Source organism: Cutaneotrichosporon cavernicola (genome assembly GCF_030864355.1).
Source record: "Cutaneotrichosporon cavernicola HIS019 DNA, chromosome: 2".
In the NCBI taxonomy this organism is placed as follows: Eukaryota; Fungi; Basidiomycota; class Tremellomycetes; order Trichosporonales; family Trichosporonaceae; genus Cutaneotrichosporon; species Cutaneotrichosporon cavernicola.
This window is the reverse complement of record NC_083394.1, coordinates 3,095,460-3,115,045: the sequence shown is the minus strand read 5'-3', so window position 1 is coordinate 3,115,045 and position 19,586 is coordinate 3,095,460. Positions and strand designations below refer to the sequence as shown.

The 19,586-nt window shown below is 59.2% G+C and overlaps 7 protein-coding genes across 7 annotated transcripts; 2 read left to right on the top strand and 5 right to left on the bottom strand.

Annotated features, from left to right (window-relative positions):
• Positions 1-3: 3 nt before the first annotated feature.
• CcaverHIS019_0212030 (uncharacterized protein) lies at positions 4-2,128 on the bottom strand (the record flags this gene model as incomplete). Its single annotated transcript, XM_060598299.1, has 6 exons — positions 4-299; positions 342-935; positions 970-1,171; positions 1,204-1,381; positions 1,413-1,957; positions 1,997-2,128. The coding sequence occupies 6 exons, from the start codon at positions 2,126-2,128 to the stop codon at positions 4-6; spliced, it is 1,947 nt and encodes a 648-aa protein (XP_060455107.1).
• Positions 2,129-2,894: 766 nt separating this feature from the next.
• CcaverHIS019_0212020 (uncharacterized protein) lies at positions 2,895-7,193 on the bottom strand (the record flags this gene model as incomplete). Its single annotated transcript, XM_060598298.1, has 1 exon — positions 2,895-7,193. One exon carries the CDS (start codon positions 7,191-7,193, stop codon positions 2,895-2,897), a length of 4,299 nt encoding a protein of 1,432 aa, XP_060455106.1.
• A 1,041-nt stretch (positions 7,194-8,234) lies between these two features.
• CcaverHIS019_0212010 (uncharacterized protein) lies at positions 8,235-10,099 on the top strand (the record flags this gene model as incomplete). Its single annotated transcript, XM_060598297.1, has 3 exons — positions 8,235-8,496; positions 8,531-9,043; positions 9,075-10,099. The coding sequence occupies 3 exons, from the start codon at positions 8,235-8,237 to the stop codon at positions 10,097-10,099; spliced, it is 1,800 nt and encodes a 599-aa protein (XP_060455105.1).
• A 454-nt stretch (positions 10,100-10,553) lies between these two features.
• On the bottom strand, positions 10,554-13,638 carry CcaverHIS019_0212000 (uncharacterized protein; the record flags this gene model as incomplete). The annotated part of the gene is made up of 16 exons (XM_060598296.1): positions 10,554-10,616; positions 10,656-10,727; positions 10,762-11,280; positions 11,312-11,383; positions 11,419-11,562; positions 11,601-11,742; positions 11,781-11,849; positions 11,884-12,000; positions 12,035-12,094; positions 12,154-12,288; positions 12,323-12,345; positions 12,380-12,632; positions 12,667-12,863; positions 12,903-13,317; positions 13,349-13,493; positions 13,533-13,638. 16 exons carry the CDS (start codon positions 13,636-13,638, stop codon positions 10,554-10,556), a joined length of 2,532 nt encoding a protein of 843 aa, XP_060455104.1.
• Positions 13,639-14,092: 454 nt separating this feature from the next.
• Positions 14,093-15,111, top strand: CcaverHIS019_0211990 (uncharacterized protein; the record flags this gene model as incomplete). The annotated part of the gene is made up of 2 exons (XM_060598295.1): positions 14,093-14,308; positions 14,347-15,111. The coding sequence occupies 2 exons, from the start codon at positions 14,093-14,095 to the stop codon at positions 15,109-15,111; spliced, it is 981 nt and encodes a 326-aa protein (XP_060455103.1).
• Positions 15,112-15,568: 457 nt separating this feature from the next.
• Positions 15,569-16,542, bottom strand: CcaverHIS019_0211980 (uncharacterized protein; the record flags this gene model as incomplete). The annotated part of the gene is made up of 2 exons (XM_060598294.1): positions 15,569-16,437; positions 16,470-16,542. 2 exons carry the CDS (start codon positions 16,540-16,542, stop codon positions 15,569-15,571), a joined length of 942 nt encoding a protein of 313 aa, XP_060455102.1.
• Positions 16,543-17,246: 704 nt separating this feature from the next.
• On the bottom strand, positions 17,247-19,139 carry CcaverHIS019_0211970 (uncharacterized protein; the record flags this gene model as incomplete). The annotated part of the gene is made up of 1 exon (XM_060598293.1): positions 17,247-19,139. One exon carries the CDS (start codon positions 19,137-19,139, stop codon positions 17,247-17,249), a length of 1,893 nt encoding a protein of 630 aa, XP_060455101.1.
• Between the last annotated feature and the right edge of the window lie 447 nt (positions 19,140-19,586).

Sequence of the window (19,586 nt, the reverse complement as noted above, 5' to 3'; positions counted from 1 at the left end):
GGACTACTGAAAGTTTGGGAGGAGCTCGGGGAGCCATTCGGCATTCCAACCGAGCATGGAGAGGAGAGCGTCTACGTCTCCCTCTGTTTCATCGACCAGGGCCATATTTTGTTGGTCTTCGAAAGGAGCTGACACGGGGTTTACGGCGGTTAGGATGCCGCCCTTGGCGCCTACGTCTGGTGTGGGCACTCCGATCAGCGACATGCTCGCCGGGCTCGCAAAGTGGATCTGCAGTTGTGCGATCGCACGTGCGGCAAAGCAGTCAAATGTGTGTGAGAGCACTCGGGTCTGTGGCCATCCTGAGGTCAGCTGTTGTTTCTCCCATGATTTCCTCCACTCACCCTTACAGAACGACCGGAGATACGCCTGGCACTTCTCGACATCATCGATGGCAGCAGAGCACCACGCCGCGTCGCACTTGCTCGGGTCGCCATCGAGGCGCAGAACCGCGTACAACAGCACCATGCCCATGATAATCATGTAGTTGAAGTGGAAGTAGCTATCGCCCATAAGCGATTGCTGGTTCAGCGCGACCATGTACTCGAGCGTCGACCGCGCGCTTTCGCGCATGATTCGTGCATCTCCGCCGTGTGGGTCGAGGTGCGGCCCATGCAACTGTCCCCGCAGGAGATGGTAGTACATGTCTAGGTGGGTGCTGGTGGGGCCCTGAGGTCGCTTCCGCGTGATGCGCTGTGCGCGCTCGTACCAACCCTCGAGGCGCGTAATGAGCTCGGAGGGCCGCACGTCCAGTCGCGTGCCGCGCTGATATGACGCAAAGCTCCACTCAATCTGGCGCATCTCGACGTTGAGCTTGGTCGTCTCGATTGGGTCGATACCGTGCCGTGCCAAGATGCTATCGTCGAGGCTCTCAGGCCACGCCATCGTGATCTGCACGCCTTCAAACCCGACAGGAAAGTTGAACAACAACGACGCAACTGTTGTCAGATATGGGACAGATGAGATACGCACGCCCTTGGTCGATTCCGTATTGGGACCAGAAGAAGGCGCGTCGCCGGTCCCTCTCGCGCGGTGACAAAGTCGCGGGCGGGTCGTGGTATAGCTCCAGTGTGCGCAGGATATGTGATGCAAGTGGGGACGCGTGAGCCATGGCCGGATTGGCCCAGTCAAACACACCGTACAATGTCAGTAGGAAGAGCGCTTCAGCGCAACGCTGTGTGTGAGTTGGTCCCAGCGTCTACTTACAATCGCCGACTCGGTACGCAGCACCACGCCGATGAGGCTGAACGCCTTTTGCCGGAAAGCTGCCGTGTCGAGCTGCTCGCCATCGCGCTGCGCGAGGTACTGGCACGCGATGGCGAACACGAGTGTCATCGTGTACTCCTGCAGCGCCGTGGCCGTGCCATCCATGACGGCGGCCAGGCTGGCATCAGTGCTGTCCTGCATCGACGTACTCTTTGCGCATATCGTCTTTCCAATACATTGGGTAGAGGGGGTTCATGGAGATGAACGTGTCGACAAGGAGCTCGGCTCGGTCGCGGTTTGGCCACTCTGCCGGCGGCCTGTTACTCGTTTCCTCCACCCTTGCGGCTGCGGCTCCGAGGTGGATATGCATTGTATTCGTGATGTTGAGCCGCTGGGGATGATGGAGCGCGGCGAGACCTTCCTCGACAGTGTCGACCAGTTCGGGAGGAAGAGGCTCGCTACCGCGGTCCCGCCTGTCGTCGAGGCTAACGGCAGCCATTTCAGCCTCCACACTGACCGGGGAACGGTCGGAAAGAGCTTCTGTAGATACATTCGCCAAGTGAGCGAGTTCGGGGACGGAACGGATAATGCCCTCGAGTGCGGCGACGCGGAGCTCGAGTGCGTGAACGCGCGCTTCTCGCTCCTCGAGAGCGGCGAGCGCGTCCGCCAGTAGTGTTGGGTCACCCTTGAGATCGAAGACGCAATCGATCTGCCGCTTCTCGCACATGCTACATCGTGGCTGTTTCCTGTCGCACTACAGTCAGTTGATCTGACCTTCCTTGGGGACGCTTACCTTGCGCTTGCGCTGCTGGCATGCCTGGCATGCTTGCTTGGCACTCGCGGGCAGCAGGATCTGTGTGGGGCTGCGCGATGGGTCGCGCGGCAGGCTGCGAGCCGCAGAGAGTGAATGCCTTCGGATACTCATGAATAGTGAGATGGCAAACCAGATGAGAGACCCTCCCTTTCCCTTGATTCATTGATGGCTGGGACCAGGCGGGCCAGGCTTTGTGGGGTAGAGTAGGGCTGTGCGGAGACTCGTTCTTCTAGATGTCGATGACCTTCCCACACCGTTCCGAGGAACATTGTCACCACCATAACAGCATCGGAAAGGATGTCCCCACACTCGGACAACTTGGCTTCCAAGCCAATCATGATGCCAAAGCCGAAACCCACCAGGCGGCGCCACTCCGCCTCCACGTGGAAAATTCCACATAGGCGCGCAGACTCGGTTTCACTTTGCGCGACTATCTTCAACGAAGCCAAATCTGAGCGTGCCTTCTCTTAAAAGAGGCGCGCCGCGGAAGTAGCCGAGGACGGGTCGAAGTGCGAGTTCGGGTCAAAGTTGACCCCTGTTGTTTCCTTGCTATTAATACAACTATCGGGTGGATTGGATTTGCTACAAATCTATCAAGCTTCCGATTAATCAAACCCAAAAGTGAACAAACTGGGTCCCCGGTGTAGGACCCTGGATGATGATAGTGGAATGCATGTAACGGAGATACAGAGTGAAACGTATATCAACAGGGTCACCGGTGTTTCGGCGATACAAGAGTGGCAACGGAGGTTACGGCGGTACAACGGGAGCCGGAGGAGAAGGAGAGGGTCCAGGGTGTCAACACTCCCCCGTTCACGAGACGACGAGACGACGAGAGCAAGAGTTGTCGAGCGAACCCAGAAGAGACCCTGTGGACTCAAGGCTTGACGACGTGGAGGAGGGCGGAGGCCTTGTTGTGGGTAGTACCGGGAAGCGGCTTAGTAAGAATGTCTGCCAGCTGGTTGGCAGAGGTGACCGGCTTGCAAATGATTGTGCCGTTATTAACACGCTCACGCACCACATGGTTGGCGATGTCAATGTGCTTGGCCTTTTCGTGGTGGGAGTCATCCTGTGAAAGGCGTATGGCAGCGAGATTGTCGATGTAAAGGGTGGTTGGTGAGGTGGGAGGATGAAGGAGGTCCGTCAGGAGGTAGCGGAGCCAGATGGTTTCGCGAACGCAGCTGGCTGCGGCAACGTATTCGGCCTCCATCGTGGAGTTGGATAACGTTGCCTGGCGGCGAGAGGTCCAGGAGACGGGGCAGCCATAAAGAAAGTGGATGTGGCCGGTGGTTGAACGGCGAGTGAGACGATCTCCGGCGTGGTCAGCGTCGGAGTACGCCTCAAGGTCCGGGGCATCGTCGTCCGGAGCAAGGCGGAGAACGTAGTCCTTGGTGAAGAGAAGATGGGCGATGACGCGCTTTGCCAGTTCGATATGCTCCCCCGACGGGGCATGGGCGAAGCGTCCGAGGAAGCCTGCCGCGAAGGCAACGTCAGGGCGGGTGCAGCGCGCAACCCATAGAATAGAACCCACCATCTCACGGTACTCGGCGTGGAGCGGCGGAGGAGCGGGGGGAGAAGGAGGAAGCTGTGTGGCTGTGGTTGGGAGGGGAGCCGCTTTTCCGGAACGTCGAGTGTCGACCTGGAAGCGTTCCGCCATCTGTTCGATATAGTTGGTCTGTGAGATGTCGACCTTGTCGGCGTGGATTTGAAGCGACATACCGAGAAGTTGCTTGGGCTCGCCAAGATCAGTGATAGCCCAGTGCGCGCGGAGACTGTCGAGGATGTCAAGAGCTTCGGAGTGAGAGAGAGTGGCCGAGAGGAAGTCGTCGACGTAGAGGGCAAGCCAGGCGCCTGTGACGCCCTCGGCGGGGCTGCGGTGGAAAAGACCTATGTCGGAGGGAGTGGAGTAGAAGCCCTTGTCAGCAAGGACGGCGACAACGGTTTGCCACCACACGCGAGGCGCCTGTTTGAGCCCGTAGAGCGCCTTGTGGAGGCGAAGGCAGTCGTATCCTTCCGGAAGTGTGAGGCCGGGAGGCGGTTTGATGTAGACCTCTTCCTCGAGAGTGCCGTTGAGGAAGGCACCTTCGACGTCCGCCTGGTGAAGGACCATGTTGTTCTTAATGGCGTGGATGACAAGAGCACGGACTGAGGTGAGACGGGCGGTCGGTGCGAAGGTGCGGTCGTAGTCGTCGGAAGTCATGACGTCTCCGCGGACGCAAAGGCGGGCCTTGCGCTTGATCAGAACGTTCGTGGCGTCCCGCTTGGGTTTGAAGACCCACTTAGTCGGTATGGCTCGGCGGCCCGAGGGAAGGTTGGAGAAGACCATGGTGCCGGTTGCGAAGAGTTGCTCGGTCTCCGCGGCCATGGCTGCCTGCCAGTGCTCGGCGTCGGGAGCTTTGATGGCCTGTCGGTAGGTGATGGGAGAGCTTTCGAGAATGGTGTTGACGGTGGATGCGGCAAGCTGTATGAAGGGGTCGTCGACGGCATCCATCGCCCGGATGGCCTTTTGGACGTCGGAGTCCTTGTCGAGGAAAGCAAGCGCCGCAACGGCAGGGTCATGAGTGGTGGGCTTGACGGGTTTGGCGAGCTTTTGCAGGTCCGGCGGGCCGTCAAAGGGAGGGAGAGGGTCACCGAGTCCTGCAGCGAGGGCAAGGCGAACGTCGCGAACAGTGATAATCTTGTTCGTCTGTTCGATGAGGACGATCCAGCCCAAGGTGGCCATGTCGGCGCCAAGGATGCGAGCGCGGAAGGCGCGCGGGGTAGCTGGCGTGGTGCGTGGTGCTCGGGGAGCGGGATCAAGGACTTTGACTAGGGGATCCTTGTAGGCTTCGTGGATGTGAGCGTAGACGACCTGTCCGAATGCAGGAAGGGAGAGGAGCTTGGGAACGCGGTGGGTGATAGTTTGCCAGGGGGTCCGGCCGTCCGAGTTAATGCGGGTGGAGTTGGCGATAAACGACGCATATTCAATGCCGTAGCACCAAAGATCTGGTGGGAGACCCGACGTGGAGAACATGGCGCGGAGCATCTCGGACATGGTGCGGTTACCGCGTTCGGCAACGCCGTTGCGAGCTGGGTCATAGGGTGCCGTGACTTCGTGGAGGATACCGAGACTATTGTAGAACTCACGAGCCATGTCCTTGCCGAAGTCACCGGCGCCGTCGCTGCGCACCACGGCGATGGGGATGTTGGTCTGGCGCTCGATGCGACGTATCCACGTCTGGATGAGACCGTGGGCTTCGGTCTTGGCGTGGATAGGAATGGCGAGGCGAACGGCAGTGTGGTCGGTGTAGATGAGGAGCCAGTGGCACATCCCCCGGCGGGAAGTGATGAAGGGGCCTTTCAGGTCAACGTGCATGTAGTCTCCAGAGGCGGTGCCACGGGGACTCGTTCCCGGGCTTGGATTCTTGGTGGTCTTCGTCTCAAGGCAGGCCTTACATTTGCAGATGTTGAAGGGGTCTGCATCAATCTTGGAGGCAGTCCAATCGTCGCCGAGGAGACCATGGCGTGCTAGTTCGACAAGTTGGGGTTTGCCGATGTGACCAAGGCGTGTGTGAAGAAGGAGGAGTGCGCGAGAGGGAAGGGGCTCCTCAGGAGGAAGTGTGTGACCGGTCGTGCCGGCAGTGGGGTTGGTGGGACCAGAGGGATGAGGAGTGCTGGTCGATGTGAGGGAGGAGGGGAGGAGCTCGCTGCTGGCGGCCAGCCGGTTGATGCTGGTGGCATTGACGATTGGACGGCCGTCGACGTTGTCACAGGTAAGTGTGACGACAACGCCTTCTCGGGAGAGAGTGAGGGCCTTGAGATCGACGTCCCAGCCAGCTGCCACAAGGCGGGGTTCCGAGAGGAAGCTGTCAGTCGAGCCATCCGTGAAATAGACAGGCTGAATGGGGATGCCACCGAGCCTGATGACACCTACGTACCTTGCCATGAGGTAGTAGCGGGAGCTGCTGAGGTAGAACTTGACGCTGCAGGGTTTGGCGTCAGAGAGGAAGGCGGGGTTGGAGATAAGGTGACCACCAGCTCCACTGTCGATGTAGAGCTTGGTGGTGGGGCTCGTGGGTGCCGGCGTCGACGACGCGATCGCAAGTGCGCCTAGGTTGATGTAGTGGTCGTCGACGAGGTCCATAGGATAGGACAGAGAAAGGTCAGGGAGAGGCGTCGCTGGCGCAGGGGAAGGTGCAGAGGCTGCGCTCGCGAGATGTGGCGGCTTATGGTCTGCGTCCTTCTTCCCACGTTTGCGATCTGGATCGCGTCCCGCGGCCTTGTCGGTGCAGTCGACAGTGGCGTGTCCGGGTCGCTTGTGATAGTCACAATATTTGGTGGGGTCTGGCTTGTTGCGGATCCACTGCTTCGGTTGGTGCGGGTTGGAAGCTGCGAGAGAGGATGTCGGTGCTGTGGTGCTGTCGAGGGAAGGAGTGCGCAGGGCGTGGGTTGCGATGTACATCTCATAGACGCGACAAACTACTGCCCATTCTTCGCGCTCGTGAGTGGGGACTAGGGCAAGCTCCGTGCGCATATGCGAGTAGAGAAGGTGGACCCGTGTAAGTGACTCAAGGAAGTTGAGACACTTCGAGGGCTCGCTAACAGGGTGACCGATGTCGGCAAGCTCATGAAGCACGGCAGTGAAGTCGAGGACATGCTTACGCATGTTGTCGGCAGTGGCGGAGGTAAGGAAGGTGGTGGTGATCTTGGCGTTAAGATTGCGCAAGCGCAGCGGCGTGTCCGGATTGTAAAGCTTTGCGAGGTGATTGAGGACGTCGTCCAGACTCCATAGGTGGTCGACGTCACGTGCGATCGTGTAGTCTATGGTGGCCATGACGGTGGTGCGCGCGACGCGCTGTTTACGGGCCCACTTTTCCCATTTGGTGATCTCCCCACCTTGTAGATTAGCTTTAATGTTGGATGCCTCACGGGCAGTGTTGATGGCGATAGCGAGTCCTGTGGGCGGCGCGTCACCGGCACGCTGGTCTGGTGGGTGGATGACGTCGCGGGAGATGTGGAGGAATTCGGCGTCTTCAAAGGGGACGCGGTACGGTTCGGGCTGTGTGCGGACGAGTGTGCCGCCCAGCATGTTGAGCCAGTTGTTGAAGGCGTGGTGCCACCGAGAGTAATTCTCGATGCCGGTAAGCTTAGGGATCAGCTTGAGATACTGATGGAGGTCCGAGGTGGAAGACTCCATCGTGGGCAGAGTGTGAGGGAAGGTGGTCGGAGTGGGAAGGAAGATGAGCGCCAGGTAGAGGCTTTGGTGTGATTGGGAGACAGGAAGCGGTGTCGTTACCAACAGTGAGGGTGCAGGGGCAAAGGTGTGTGTTGTGTGTTAAGAAGGGAAGGAAGGTAGTCAAGTGATGGAAAAAGGTGATGAGGAGTATACGTGTAGTGATGAGAAGAAGCGTTATGTCGGCGAAGAGGGGTGATGAGGAAGATGTTCCTCGACGGGTCAGCCGTCTTGGTGATCACCTCTCTTCTACGGAGTGGTAGATGTTTATGGGCTCTTAATCTGTAGGACCCTGGATGATGATAGTGGAATGCATGTAACGGAGATACAGAGTGAAACGTATATCAACAGGGTCACCGGTGTTTCGGCGATACAAGAGTGGCAACGGAGGTTACGGCGGTACAACGGGAGCCGGAGGAGAAGGAGAGGGTCCAGGGTGTCAACACCCGGTCCCCGGATCCCCGGATCACCGCCCCGGTCCATGTGGCTTTGGAAAACAGCGGGAGAATTCTAGCCGCAGGATATCGCTCGGGCTTACAGTCGCCCACGCGGCCACGCGATGGATCACGGACCGGCAATTTGCCCGGTAAAGGCGCAACTTGTGTACCTCTAAACAAGCCCTTGATAGCCATGTGGCAAAGAGGGCAGCAGAGGAATGCGGAACTGCCCCGCCTCTTTATCTCGCATCGTCGCCACCACCCGCGAACTTGCACAACATGAGGAATCGCATGGAGCCCCAGGGACCTCGGAATGCGGCGTGTCTCCTCCTCGACCCCCTCATTTGGCCCACTGACAACTGAAAGTCTGAGGCGGGGGGTCTCCGCCTCCTTATCTCTTGCTGATGTGGGCTGTCGTGTGGGGCGTGGGACGTGGGACGGGGGGGATACCAGCTGACATTGCGGATTGTCTTTCTGCTGCTCACGAATGGCATAAAAGGCAGCGGCTAACGTCGTCTAGAAAGCAGTCTGAAGTCAGAAACCAACACACAACTTAGTAACAATAACCATGGTCGTCGAACTCACCAACTCGCCCTTCACTCCTGCCGAGATCGCTGCCCGTGCCGCTGTGGCCGAGCGTGCTCGCAACGTCGCCGCTGCCAACGGTGCGCCGGCCCTCATTGAACGCCCCGTCGGCGAAGGCCGTCGCCTCCGCGTCGTCTGCATCGGTGCGGGCTTCAGCGGTATCGGAGCAGCAATCTATCTCCCTCAACACGTGCCCAACCTCGACCTCCAACTCTACGAGCGGGCCGAGGACGTCGGTGGTGTCTGTGAGTTTTTTTTAATCTCTTTAATTGACCCAAGGGCATCATAACCGGTACATGGGTGCGGCGTGTGACATTCCGGCGCACACATACCAGTTCTCCTTCGCCAATAACCCGGGCTGGTCCAAGTTCTACGCGGGCCAGGAGGAGATCAGGCAGTACCTCCTCCGCGTGACAGACCATTATGGTATCCGGCCCATGATTCAGTTTCGACACGAGGTGACTGAGGCAAAGTTTAAGGAGGACGTCGGGCAGTGGGCTGTCACGGTCAAGAATCTCGCGACTGGCGAGACGTTTGTCGATACGGCCGACTTGGTACTCTACGCCACTGGGCTGTTGTCGCACCCCACCTGGCCCAAGATCCCGGGCCGCGAGGATTACAAGGGCATCCTGCGCCACACGGGTGATTGGAAGGCCGCGCAGGAGGAGGCCGAGGGCATGGACTGGAGCGACAAGACAGTCGGCGTGATTGGTGTCGGCTCGTCTGCGATCCAGGTCGTCCCAGTCATGGCGAGCAAGTGCAAGAACCTCGTCAACTTTGGCCGCTCTCCCAGTGAGTCTATCCATAATTTCGCTGACATCAGCTTGGATCACTCCCACGTTTGGTGAGGAGATGGTCGAGAAACTCGGGATGGACATGAAGACGGCCAACCACATCTTCACACCTGAGGAAAAGGCCAAATTCGGCTCAGACCCCGAGGCGTACCGCAACTTCCGGCTGACCATCGAGCGCGACCTCGGCTCGTTCCACTATGTGACGCACCGTAACTCGCAGGAACAGGAGTACATGTACAACGCCGCGCGGGAGGGCATGGAGAAGAAGCTCGCCTCGCGCCCAGAGATCGCCCAATCCCTCATTCCCAACTTCACCGTCGCGTGCAAGCGCCTTACTCCTGGCCCGGGATACCTTGAGGCGCTCACCCAGGACCATGTGACTCTCGAGACTAGCGATCTCGAATGTTTCACCGCCGGGGGCCTCCGCACCAAGAGTGGAAAGGAGTACAAGCTCGACGCAATCATCTGTGGGACGGGCTTTGACGTGTCCAGCGTGCCCAAGTTCCCAATCGTCGGTCTGGACGGCATCAACCTCCAAGACGAGTGGAGCAAGCAGGTAGAGACGTACCTCGCCGTCTCGATCCCCAAGATGCCCAACTTTTTCAGCGTGCTCGGCGCACAGGCTGTCGTCGGGACCGGCAACCTCCTCATCATGATCGAGGCTCAGCTTCGGTACATCGGGCAGGCAATCAAAAAGATCCAAGCCGAGGGGTACAAGTACATGGTCGTCAAGGACCAGTGTGCCAAGGACTTTGCCAGATACACCGACGACTACTTTGCACGTACGGTGTTTACGACCGACTGCCCGTCGTGGTACAAGGGCGTCAACGATGGTCACATTCGTACCCTCTGGCCCGGCTCAAGCCAGCACTGTGTCTTGTCCCTCCGCAACCCTCGGTGGGAGGACTACGAGTTCGAGCGCGAGCCCGAGTACAAGCACACCATGGCGTGGCTCGGCGATGGGCACATCTCTGCCGAGGCCGACCCGGCCTTTTACCACGACGAACTCCGCGCCGGTTTCCGCGAGCAGGTCTTCTTCCCGGTAAAGGCGTAGGTGGGGTAGGGGGGCATAGCCGGTATAGGCGTAGGTCCGGGAGGGGGATAGTCGGTCTTGGTGTCTTGGTAGTCGTTCCAAGGTTGATGCAGAGTGGATCCAACGTAAACGCATGGCTCTCACAATAGGAGGAGCTGAAGAAACGGGAGACTGGAGGCCAGTGTCGGACAGCCGAGGTCAACATTGACGGAGCCTTTCAGCTCTGGCTCACATAACCCAGCGTGCGGCCACTGAGGTCAGGAGCCGGGAGTAGCCGTCAACGTCAACGCTCATGGTGGAGTGGCCCTCCCGGCTACTCGAGTTGCTTGACAAGCGAGAGGCCAATGTTGGAGAGAGATTTGAAGTATGAAGGTGCACAGTGTGTATGACCCCACAAATGCAATGTACACGAAGTCACAGAGATACAAGGATGCCGCGGACAGGTAGATCTGTGGCGTAGACCGCGATAGGTCCATCAACCGCTTTGTTCGGGTTCGGGTAGTGGGCCGGCTCCGGTGTCAAACTCCCACCAGGTCGACTGTCATCAGCTTTGCCAAAGATCTCGGGCTGTACTCACAGTCACACCAGAGGGAATGCCTAGATTGTCGGATGGGACCATCATGAGCATAGGGTCCCAGAACTCGTGTAGCTACCTGTCAGCGTCCAGTCGGGGTTAGCCTCACCAAGATGTCCGTGTTTGGGTCCGTCTGACTTGGCGAGGGCATGGGCAGCCCCGATCCTGACACCCCGGCGTCGGTTTTTTCTGCGTTGGCGTTCCGGATGACGGCGTCGAGGAGCGAGCTGAGCTCGGTGTTGGGTGACGAGAAGACGTTGGGCGACGGCGCCGACTTTGAGAGGATCGTGCGTACTGTCTGCGAGCCAGTCGCGCCGCGCTGCACGAGGCGCGTACACCAGCCGACGAGCTCTACATCCTCATCGTCCGAGGTTGAACCACTTTCAGTGCCTGTGGGGATTGGGTTCGGGTTGGGGGCAACGGCTGACAGCTTTGCGGCCGCACGGCCGCGGAGACGGTGTAGCCACTTGAGATTCTTGGCCATACGGGGCGATGGCCAGGAAACGATGACGCGAGACAGGAGCAAGATGGTCGAGTCGATGAGGGTAAGGGCATACGGTGCGAGCGTGTTCTGCGGGTTGCGGATGATGAGTGTGCCCATCGTCACAGCGGAGTTGAAGGTGTGGTGCTGGTGTCAGCGGGGATATAGGTTAACGCACCCAGAAAAACCAATGCCGGACGGCGATGGCGGGGAAAAGGCTGTGCACGGTCGCCGCAACCACGATCATGACCTGGAGTCAGTCTCAACTGGGCGTGTAGCACTCACGTTGCACCGCTCCAGGATGGAGAAGAACGACTGCGCGTAGGCCGACTTGGTCGGGTCATCATTCTGTTCGCGAAGGATCTTGACAAAGTTTGGACGATGGAGGAACAAGAAGGACTCGGAGACGTTAACAGCGAGCGTACATTGCTGTCGAAGTCAGTAATCGCGCACGTCTTGCAGCTAACCTGGAATGTGCGGTGGATGTCACGGCGGTGCACCTCGGGACTGTCGCGGATGGCTGATTCCGAGTCCGCATATCGGGATGGCAGTGCGAGCAAGGCCGAACGACAGCGCAATGGGTACGGGATGCTGCTCTCAAACTCAGTTCTGGACGTTAGCAGAGAGTGAGGGAAGTGACATCTCACAGTCGGCGATGGAGGTCTGGGATCCCTGAGTCAAGGGGCTTATGGATCTTCATGCTGAGGTCGAGTACTCTGGCTATCAGCTCAGCGACTGACCGAGACTCACTGTCCGCAAAGCACTGCCAGCTCCCACTTGAGCGTGAAGTATCCTCGTCCGTCCACGGCCACTGAGCTCTTCTCCTTGGGGAGCTTCGTGTCAACATAGTCAGGGGAGATGGAGCATCTGGCAGTCAGTATGAGGTGTATGCGGGCCTTACGGTCGACAGAAGTTGTTGGCCTGGAAGATATCGGCCGCATTTGATTCCCAGAACACATGCCTGATGTCAGCTTCTGAAAGTCTCTGATAGCTGGCGTCCTCTCTGCTAGTTTCACCTACCGCCTTTCCTCGATGACCTCTGGTGGCAGGCCCCACGACTCTCCGTCACGATGCAACCCCATAGCCTGCGCAAGTCGCATGGCCATACCCCACAGCGGCCAAGCAGGGTCGCCATTCCTGCCCTCCTCCGTTTCCCTGTCATCAGTTGAATGCCAATGCGTCAGCGCACAGATGGAAGTGGGCCATGATGTGCTACTGTCAGCTATGCACACGTCTCCAAGCTCACAAGTGTCTGCACACCCGACATGGCCGTGTTGACGAGAAAGTTGCCCTTGACCAAGGACGCCTTGGAGAGGCCATGGTACTCGGTCGCGACAGGGTCGTTAGGTGGGAGCTCGAGGCTATACAGTGCACCCATCGCGAAGACGATGTACAGCAGCGCGAGCTCCTGTGGGCTGGCAGCCTCTATGTTGCTCTCGAGGCTCGCGTACACCCGCTCAAAGATGGGCTCATAGTACTGCCGCGGGACGACGTCGTATCTGTGTCAGCTGAGATATCGCAGTGCGAGCTCACTGCCAGGCGAAGTAGCGGTAATAGGAGTCGGTGAAGGCCTTGGCCTCCTCACGCGGTGGTAGTCTGGACAAGAGGTATGCCATCGTGGTCGGTGCAGCGGCTGCGAAGGGGAACGACGGGTTGAGCACGATCGGCATGTCCTTCGGGGAAGGCACACGAGATGGCGGAGGCAGGTCGTCCAGCTCGCGCGTCTCTTGCTGCTATCAGCTCAAGCTTGTCATCTGATGAGAGCTCACGTCGCGGAGCCACTCGCTTGCGGCGTTGGGGCCGAGATACTTGGACCGGCCGCCGTTGGCCATGACCAGCGTTCCCGAGCCACCTTCCTCAACATGCGAGGGGACTGAAGGCTGGCTTGTCCCAGACTCGACGCTTGGCCAGGACGTTGGGTCAAGGAAGGGAAAGCTGGGCGACGTGGACGGCTGGGCGAGACCTGACAGTGCTGCCGTGAGGGGAACGGTCTCGGGCATGGCGGCGGTGGCGATGAGCGAGGGATGTGTATCATTGCGCGGTATGGTCGAGGTCGTGGCGAGCGGTGATGCAGGGGTTGCAGCGCGTACTGGTGGTGTTGACTCAACTCGCACACGTGGTGAGGCTGGTGGTGAGATGACAGGTGCGCCCTCGCTGCGGTGGCGCTTAGACGCCTCCGAGAGCCTAGAGTCAGCCTTCCCTCACTCGCACTTACAATTGCAGTCCGTCGGTCTGAGCGCCATCCGAGCATAGCGCGGCGCACTTGCGCCTAACGCATTGTGAACAAGGAACTGTCATCAGTTCAAAGTCATGTCCGCCCATACCCTGCCTATCACACTTCATCTTGAGCCGCCGGCATTCTACGTGTCAGCAAGGCGAGTGACAGCCAGGACACTTACCTGCGCACGCAAAGGTCTTGCGCTGTTTCCGCTTCTTCTTGCCCACACTACTAACATCCGCGGGTGAGGGCCGCTTGGACCCCGATGCTGGGAGGGGATCGGGCATGAGATGTCGGAGAGAGTGGTTGAGAGTGGGAAGGAGAGTGGTGGCAATATGGTGGTGGGCCGATGAGCCGGGTAAACAGTACCAATTAAACCCGGTGCTTAGTGTTTTTCGTCCGGTGACAACAAATGAGACCGGAGTTATTACATCTTGACATCCTCGGAACACAGGTGTACACGCTACGTCCCGCACTTGCGTCCCGCACGCTGCCTGATTATCCCACCAAGGACCCGCGGTGCGATACAGATCCCTCGGCAACCTGCGGGTTCTTATTTGGTTGGGGCCTGAGCCAACCGTCCTGGGTAGGCCGCTATCTCCGACACCGGAGCTGTGTCCGACGCATCACGGAGATGGGGAGAACGGTGTCGGTGTGGCGTACGCGCTAGAGATATCAACGCGGCCATGTGAGCTCGTTCCACCCATTGCCCACTCACTCTCACTGCAACACCACTTCACAATGACTATCGCCAAGTACACGATCACCGAGCCGCTGCTCGACCTCAACATGGACCTCGGCGAAGGCTGTGTCTGGGACTCGCGGAGCAAGCGACTGTACTTTGTCGACATTGACCTTAACGATGTCTACGTCTACGACCCGGCAACGGAGAAGTATGGCGTCAGCCATTTTGACAAGAACGTGACTGCAATCGCGCTTCTTGAGGATGGCGAGGGTGTGAGTCCCCACTTTACAGCGAACAGTGCTGATGACAGCTCGTGGCGAGCGTCGAGGACAACTTTGCATTCATTCCACCTGCATCAGTTCCCCAGCCGACGCAGGCGCGCTTCGAGGCGCCCAAGATGGTGCCGCAGACGTACGACGTCATTAAGACATCCACGGTCACCGGCCAGCTTACGGCCAAAGAGGCGCGTATGAACGAGGGTGCGGTTGACCCGGCGGGTCGCTTCCTTGCCGGCACCATGGGTTCTGGAGGGATCGGCACGCACGACGGGCGTATGTTCTCACTCCGCCAGACTAAGGACGGGTTCGAGGCACCCCTTATTCTCGGCGGGATCACTTGCACCAACGGGATGGCGTGGTTCGACGGTGGACGCAAGATGTACTTTACCGACTCTTGGGTCAAGGAGATTGTCTTGTTCGACTACGATCTCGCCAAGGGCACCATGTCGAATCGGAGGGTGTTCTCGGACATGAAGACGCCCGATGTTGGATACCCCGATGGCCTATGCCTCGATGCCGAGGGAGGCGTGTGGAGTGCCCGCTGGTGCGCCGGCAAGGTGGTACGCCTCAACCCCGAGACTGCGCAGATCGACGTCGAGATCGACATTCCCAGCGCTTGGAACGTTACGTGCTGCATCTTCGGCGGCGACAACTTGGACGACCTCTACATCACCACTGCCAAGTGCGACACGGACAACCAGAACCCGCCTGACAGGACTGAGAAGGGCAAGCTCTACCGCATCAGCGGACTTGGGTACCGCGGCGTGGAACGCGGCCGCTTCAAGGGCAAGTTCTAGAGTTCATAGTTGTATAAACTTCATGCAGAGGTGTCATAGTCGGGCTGTGGCAGAGTGTCTGCCCAAGCCAGTTGTATGTACAGTAACCTTGCTTCTCGGTACAAATTCATGCCCATATGGTACCTCAAGGAGTCCAGCACGTTTACAGTCCAGTGACAACCTTGTCGTCCGTGGCACCCTTGCCGCGCATTAGGACTAGAGAGCATCCGTATCCTATGCTTCGACATAGCAGCTGTGCTGCCCTACGGCTACGAGCAGGCAGCCTGGTACCATCCGACAAATACAGGAGATCCAGTCGTGGGCAAGTAATCTCCGCTCATCGGGGATAGTCCCATCCATCTGGGTTCCGATGGCGGACCGGACCCAACGGTGGTGGACGCCCTGGAACCATGCGGATATCCGAATAGACTCTCAAAGTAATCACGAGTACATGGACGGAGAGGAAGCTCTACACAATCTACTTGCTGATAGGGGCGTACCAGTCCTCAAACCCGAGGTCCCAGCCCCAGAGAGGAGTGTTGATCCGCTTAGCCTTGCCCTTGGCGGCCAGCCCGTCGAGGACCGCCATGTCCTCCTCCGAGAGCTTGATGACGTGCCGGTTGGACGCGATGCGCTTCTCGCTAACGCTTTTGGGGATGACGACGGTGCCGTGGTTGACGTGGTAGCTGATGAGCACGGTGGCGGCCGAGACGTCGTGTTTCTCGGCAATCTCAGCAATCTCGGGGTCGCTCATGAGTGGTGCGCCAGTGCTTCCGAGAGGAGAGTAGGCCTCCATGAGGATACCGAGGTCGGTGCAGTACTTGCGCAGCTCGTGTTGGGGAAGGAATGGGTGGATCTCGCACTGGTTGACGGCGGGGATGATCTTCCACGTCTTCTTAAGTTCCTCCAGGTATGGAATGGACCAGTTGCACACCCCGATAGCGCGGACCTTGCCACTCGCGTAGAGCTCCTCCATCTGGCGCCAGGTCTCCGCCTGGTCCCATGACCGGTCGATTGAGCGGGAACCGTCGGGGTTGACTGGGAGGAGCGGATCGCCAGTTGCCTGAGGAACGAGACGGACGGGCCAGTGAACAAGATACAAGTCGAGATAGTCGGTGCCGAGGGCGTCGAGGGTCTTTTGGAGGCCCTCGGCGGCGTTGGGCTGGTGCGTGTTCCACAGCTTGGAGGTGATGAAGATCTCGGAGCGGGGCACACCGCTGTCCTTGATGCCTTGGCCGACCTCGTGCTCGTTCTTGTAGATGAGAGCAGCGTCGATGTGGCGGTACCCGTTCTTGAGGGCGAAAGAGACGGCGTGGCGCACCTCACCAGGCGCAGACTGCCAGGTACCTAATGTCAGCGGTGTGGAAATGGGGACGTACCAAGCGCGACGGAGGGGATCTTGGCTCCAGTGTTGAGCTGGAAGTGGGTGGGGAGGGTAGTGGAGGTCGGCATGGTGTACGTGTTGTTGCTGGGGACCGTCGCACGCCCGAGGTCTTAATGTATGTTGACGGTCATGTCGCGTTGGGGTGGGCGGTAAACACAAATCTCGGCCTTTTCAGACCACCGGACTTAGTTTATCGGGCTGATTGGTTTTAAGTCCGGGGGCAAACTTACTCCGGCTTGAGATCCGGAACATGACCGGGAATAGGATGCTTCCTTGGGCGGAGGTTTAGGGCTAGGACTCGGGCCGTTGGTCGGCTTGCGACCGTGCCCCGCGCCGAGCTGCGGTGTGCTTGTTACCACAGCCAGGCATGCAGGTTCGGTGTGAGTTGGGACCCGGTCCGACAATCTTGTGCGGGAGAGGGACCTAGAATTTCGAAACGCAGGGTGTGGGCGCCCAACAGCTTACAGACCTGTGACAGGTCATCACCCGAGTATGAGGCGTCACGATTGGCAAATGAAGATGAATTCATTGTTGAACGCGACTACGACTTGACTGAGTTTATACAGTATGACAAGGTATGCGGACAGGCAGCCATAGGGCATTGTCGCGGCTGCTCTGGGATGGAGGCCGGGGTAAGACCCAGATAAACACGTGCACCAGTAGGAGGCTAGCCCAAATGCGAGGCACAGAAATTTACATTGCACAGGCAGCACCAAGCCACCCGCAGAGTCCACTATGAAATAAGACAAGGGAAGATCTATTCTAAACTAATCTAGGCGGTGTAAGCCGCAGGCGAGACACCCTCGAGAAGGGCCTTGATGCGGATAGCCATGCGCTTCGAGTGGTAGCGCGTGTAGGGGAGGTATCCGACCATCATCCAGAGGTTGTCGACCCCCGAGTGTTTGTAAGCCGAGCGGAACTCGCCCTCCTCGTCGATCCCCCAGATCGGGCCGCAGCGGGACGCAATCTCCTCGCCGAGGGTAGCCTTGACGCTGTCGACGGTCGAGGAGAAGCCGGTGGCGAAGACGACGAGGTCGTACTCGCGCTCACGACCGCCGGAGAGGATGACCTTGTCGGAAGTGAAGCGCTCCACGTGGCCCTGCTCGACCTTGATTTTGCCGTTGATGATCTGGTCGCATGCGCCGGCGTCAAAGTAGAAGCCTCCGTTACGGGTCTGGCCGAGGGTGCCGTTTCCGGTCCCACGCTGACCGCGCCACGTACGAAGACCCTTGGCGTGGAGGCCGTCGAGGAGGTCACGGTCGAGGTTCTCGAGCACCTCGGCGTTGCGGCGGCCAAGCTCCTCACCAGGACCGACGGGCATCGCGAAGGCGATACGGTCCTGTTCCTCGAGGTTGGGGCGAACACCGTTTACTGGCTCGTAGATCCCGATGGCGCGGGGCACCGAGTGGGTCAAGCTCATGATATAGGTCGGCGAGCGCTGGAGAATGGTGACGTCAATGTCGCGGCGGGCGCAGTCGTAGGCAGTGTCAAAGCCCGAAGACGAGGTACCGACAACGAGAACCTTCTTGCCGACCCAGTTGCGCGAAGAGTCATGTGCGGTCGAGTGTCGGGCGACACCGTTCCATTCCTCGAGACCGGGAACGTCGGGGGTCATGGGGACGCCGCAGAGCGACGTGGCCATGACGACATGCTTGGGGTGGAGGGTACGGACCTCAATGCCGCCCTTGTTGATGTTGACGGTCCAGCCGCTGGCGTCCTGCTTTGCATCGACGACCGAGGAGTTGGCCCAGATTGCCAGCTCCATCGCCTGCGCGTACCATTCCATGTACATGCCCTGTTTCTGGGCGGGCGTGTATGTGGGCCAGTGCTCGGGGTAGGGGAAGTATGGGAGGTGGTCGGCCCAGTGGGGGAAGTGGAGCGAGAGGTACTCGTAGCGTTTGCGCCAGACCTCGCCGACGGTTGCTGCGCGCTCGACAATGAGGGCAGAGATGCCAAGAGCTTTGAGGCGAGCAGCGAGGGCGAGGCCATTCTGGCCACCACCGACAATGACGACGTCGGGTCGGATCTCGTCGTCCTCCTTCTCGCGCTGGGCCTCGAAGCTGATGTCCCCGGTCATGTGACCGTCGGCAGGGGCCACCTCGGGGAACTGGATGAGGTCCTCGGCGACAGTGTGGAGGGTCCAGAGCTTCCACCCGTCCTTTGTGAGGACGGCGTTAACCATTGCGGTGGCGTGCACCAGCGGCGTGTCAAACTTGAGGCAGAACTGGACATACTCGAGGTCGGGGTATGGGCGCTGGATCGAAGGGAGCGGGGTGAAGAGCTCAAAATTGTTGGAGCGGGTTGAGGGGAGGAGGTCGGCGGCAGCCTTACCGATCGCCTCGGTGAAGTTGAAGGTACGGTAGTCCCAGGTGAAGGCGAGCTTGTCGCGCCACACACCTTTCTCAACGAAGAGGGCGGTGAAGGCAGCCGCATCGCCGGCTTCAAGGGCAGCCGAGAGGGAGGCGGTGACGTCCTGCGCGACCTTGACCGCATCCGTGTCGTCTGGGACCTTGGTGCCGAGCGCGTCCGTGGTGGGGAGCGCAGCGTTGTACTGGAAGTCGTACATGTAGTTGTCGGGGAGGGCGGGCTTCTCCGCGACCTTGGCCTTGAGGTCGGCGATGGTCGCCAAGGCAGGGGTGGTGTCGACAACGGCGGTGGGAGCCATGGCTGTTGGGTATGGAAGGCTGGAGAGAGAGGAGGAGGTTTGATGGTTTCTGCAGCTCGTCGTTATCGTCACTTTATACAACTCGCTGTTGACGTCGCGTACATTGCTGTGGCCCGATGTGCGGAGATGTCTGCTTGTTGGAACGTCGCTCAGCTGTCATCCGAGGAAAGGCGGAGAATGTGGGACATCGGATTAACGCGTTATCCCTGAGCGGCGGCCGGGGATTGATAACAAAAGAGTCGGATCTATGCTTGCAGGTCAAGTCGGAGAACGAGCTGCAGGCCGGGAATCGCAGTGCACGTGAGGACGGAGGAGCGATCCCCGCCATACCTGCATCGGGATTTTTGTGATTGCCCGGTTGTGTCCGATATCGGACATCAGTTCTAGGCTCTTCATCATCTCCTGCGCGGTCTCAGCAGGCAGCAAGCTCCCAGCTTGGATGCTTGG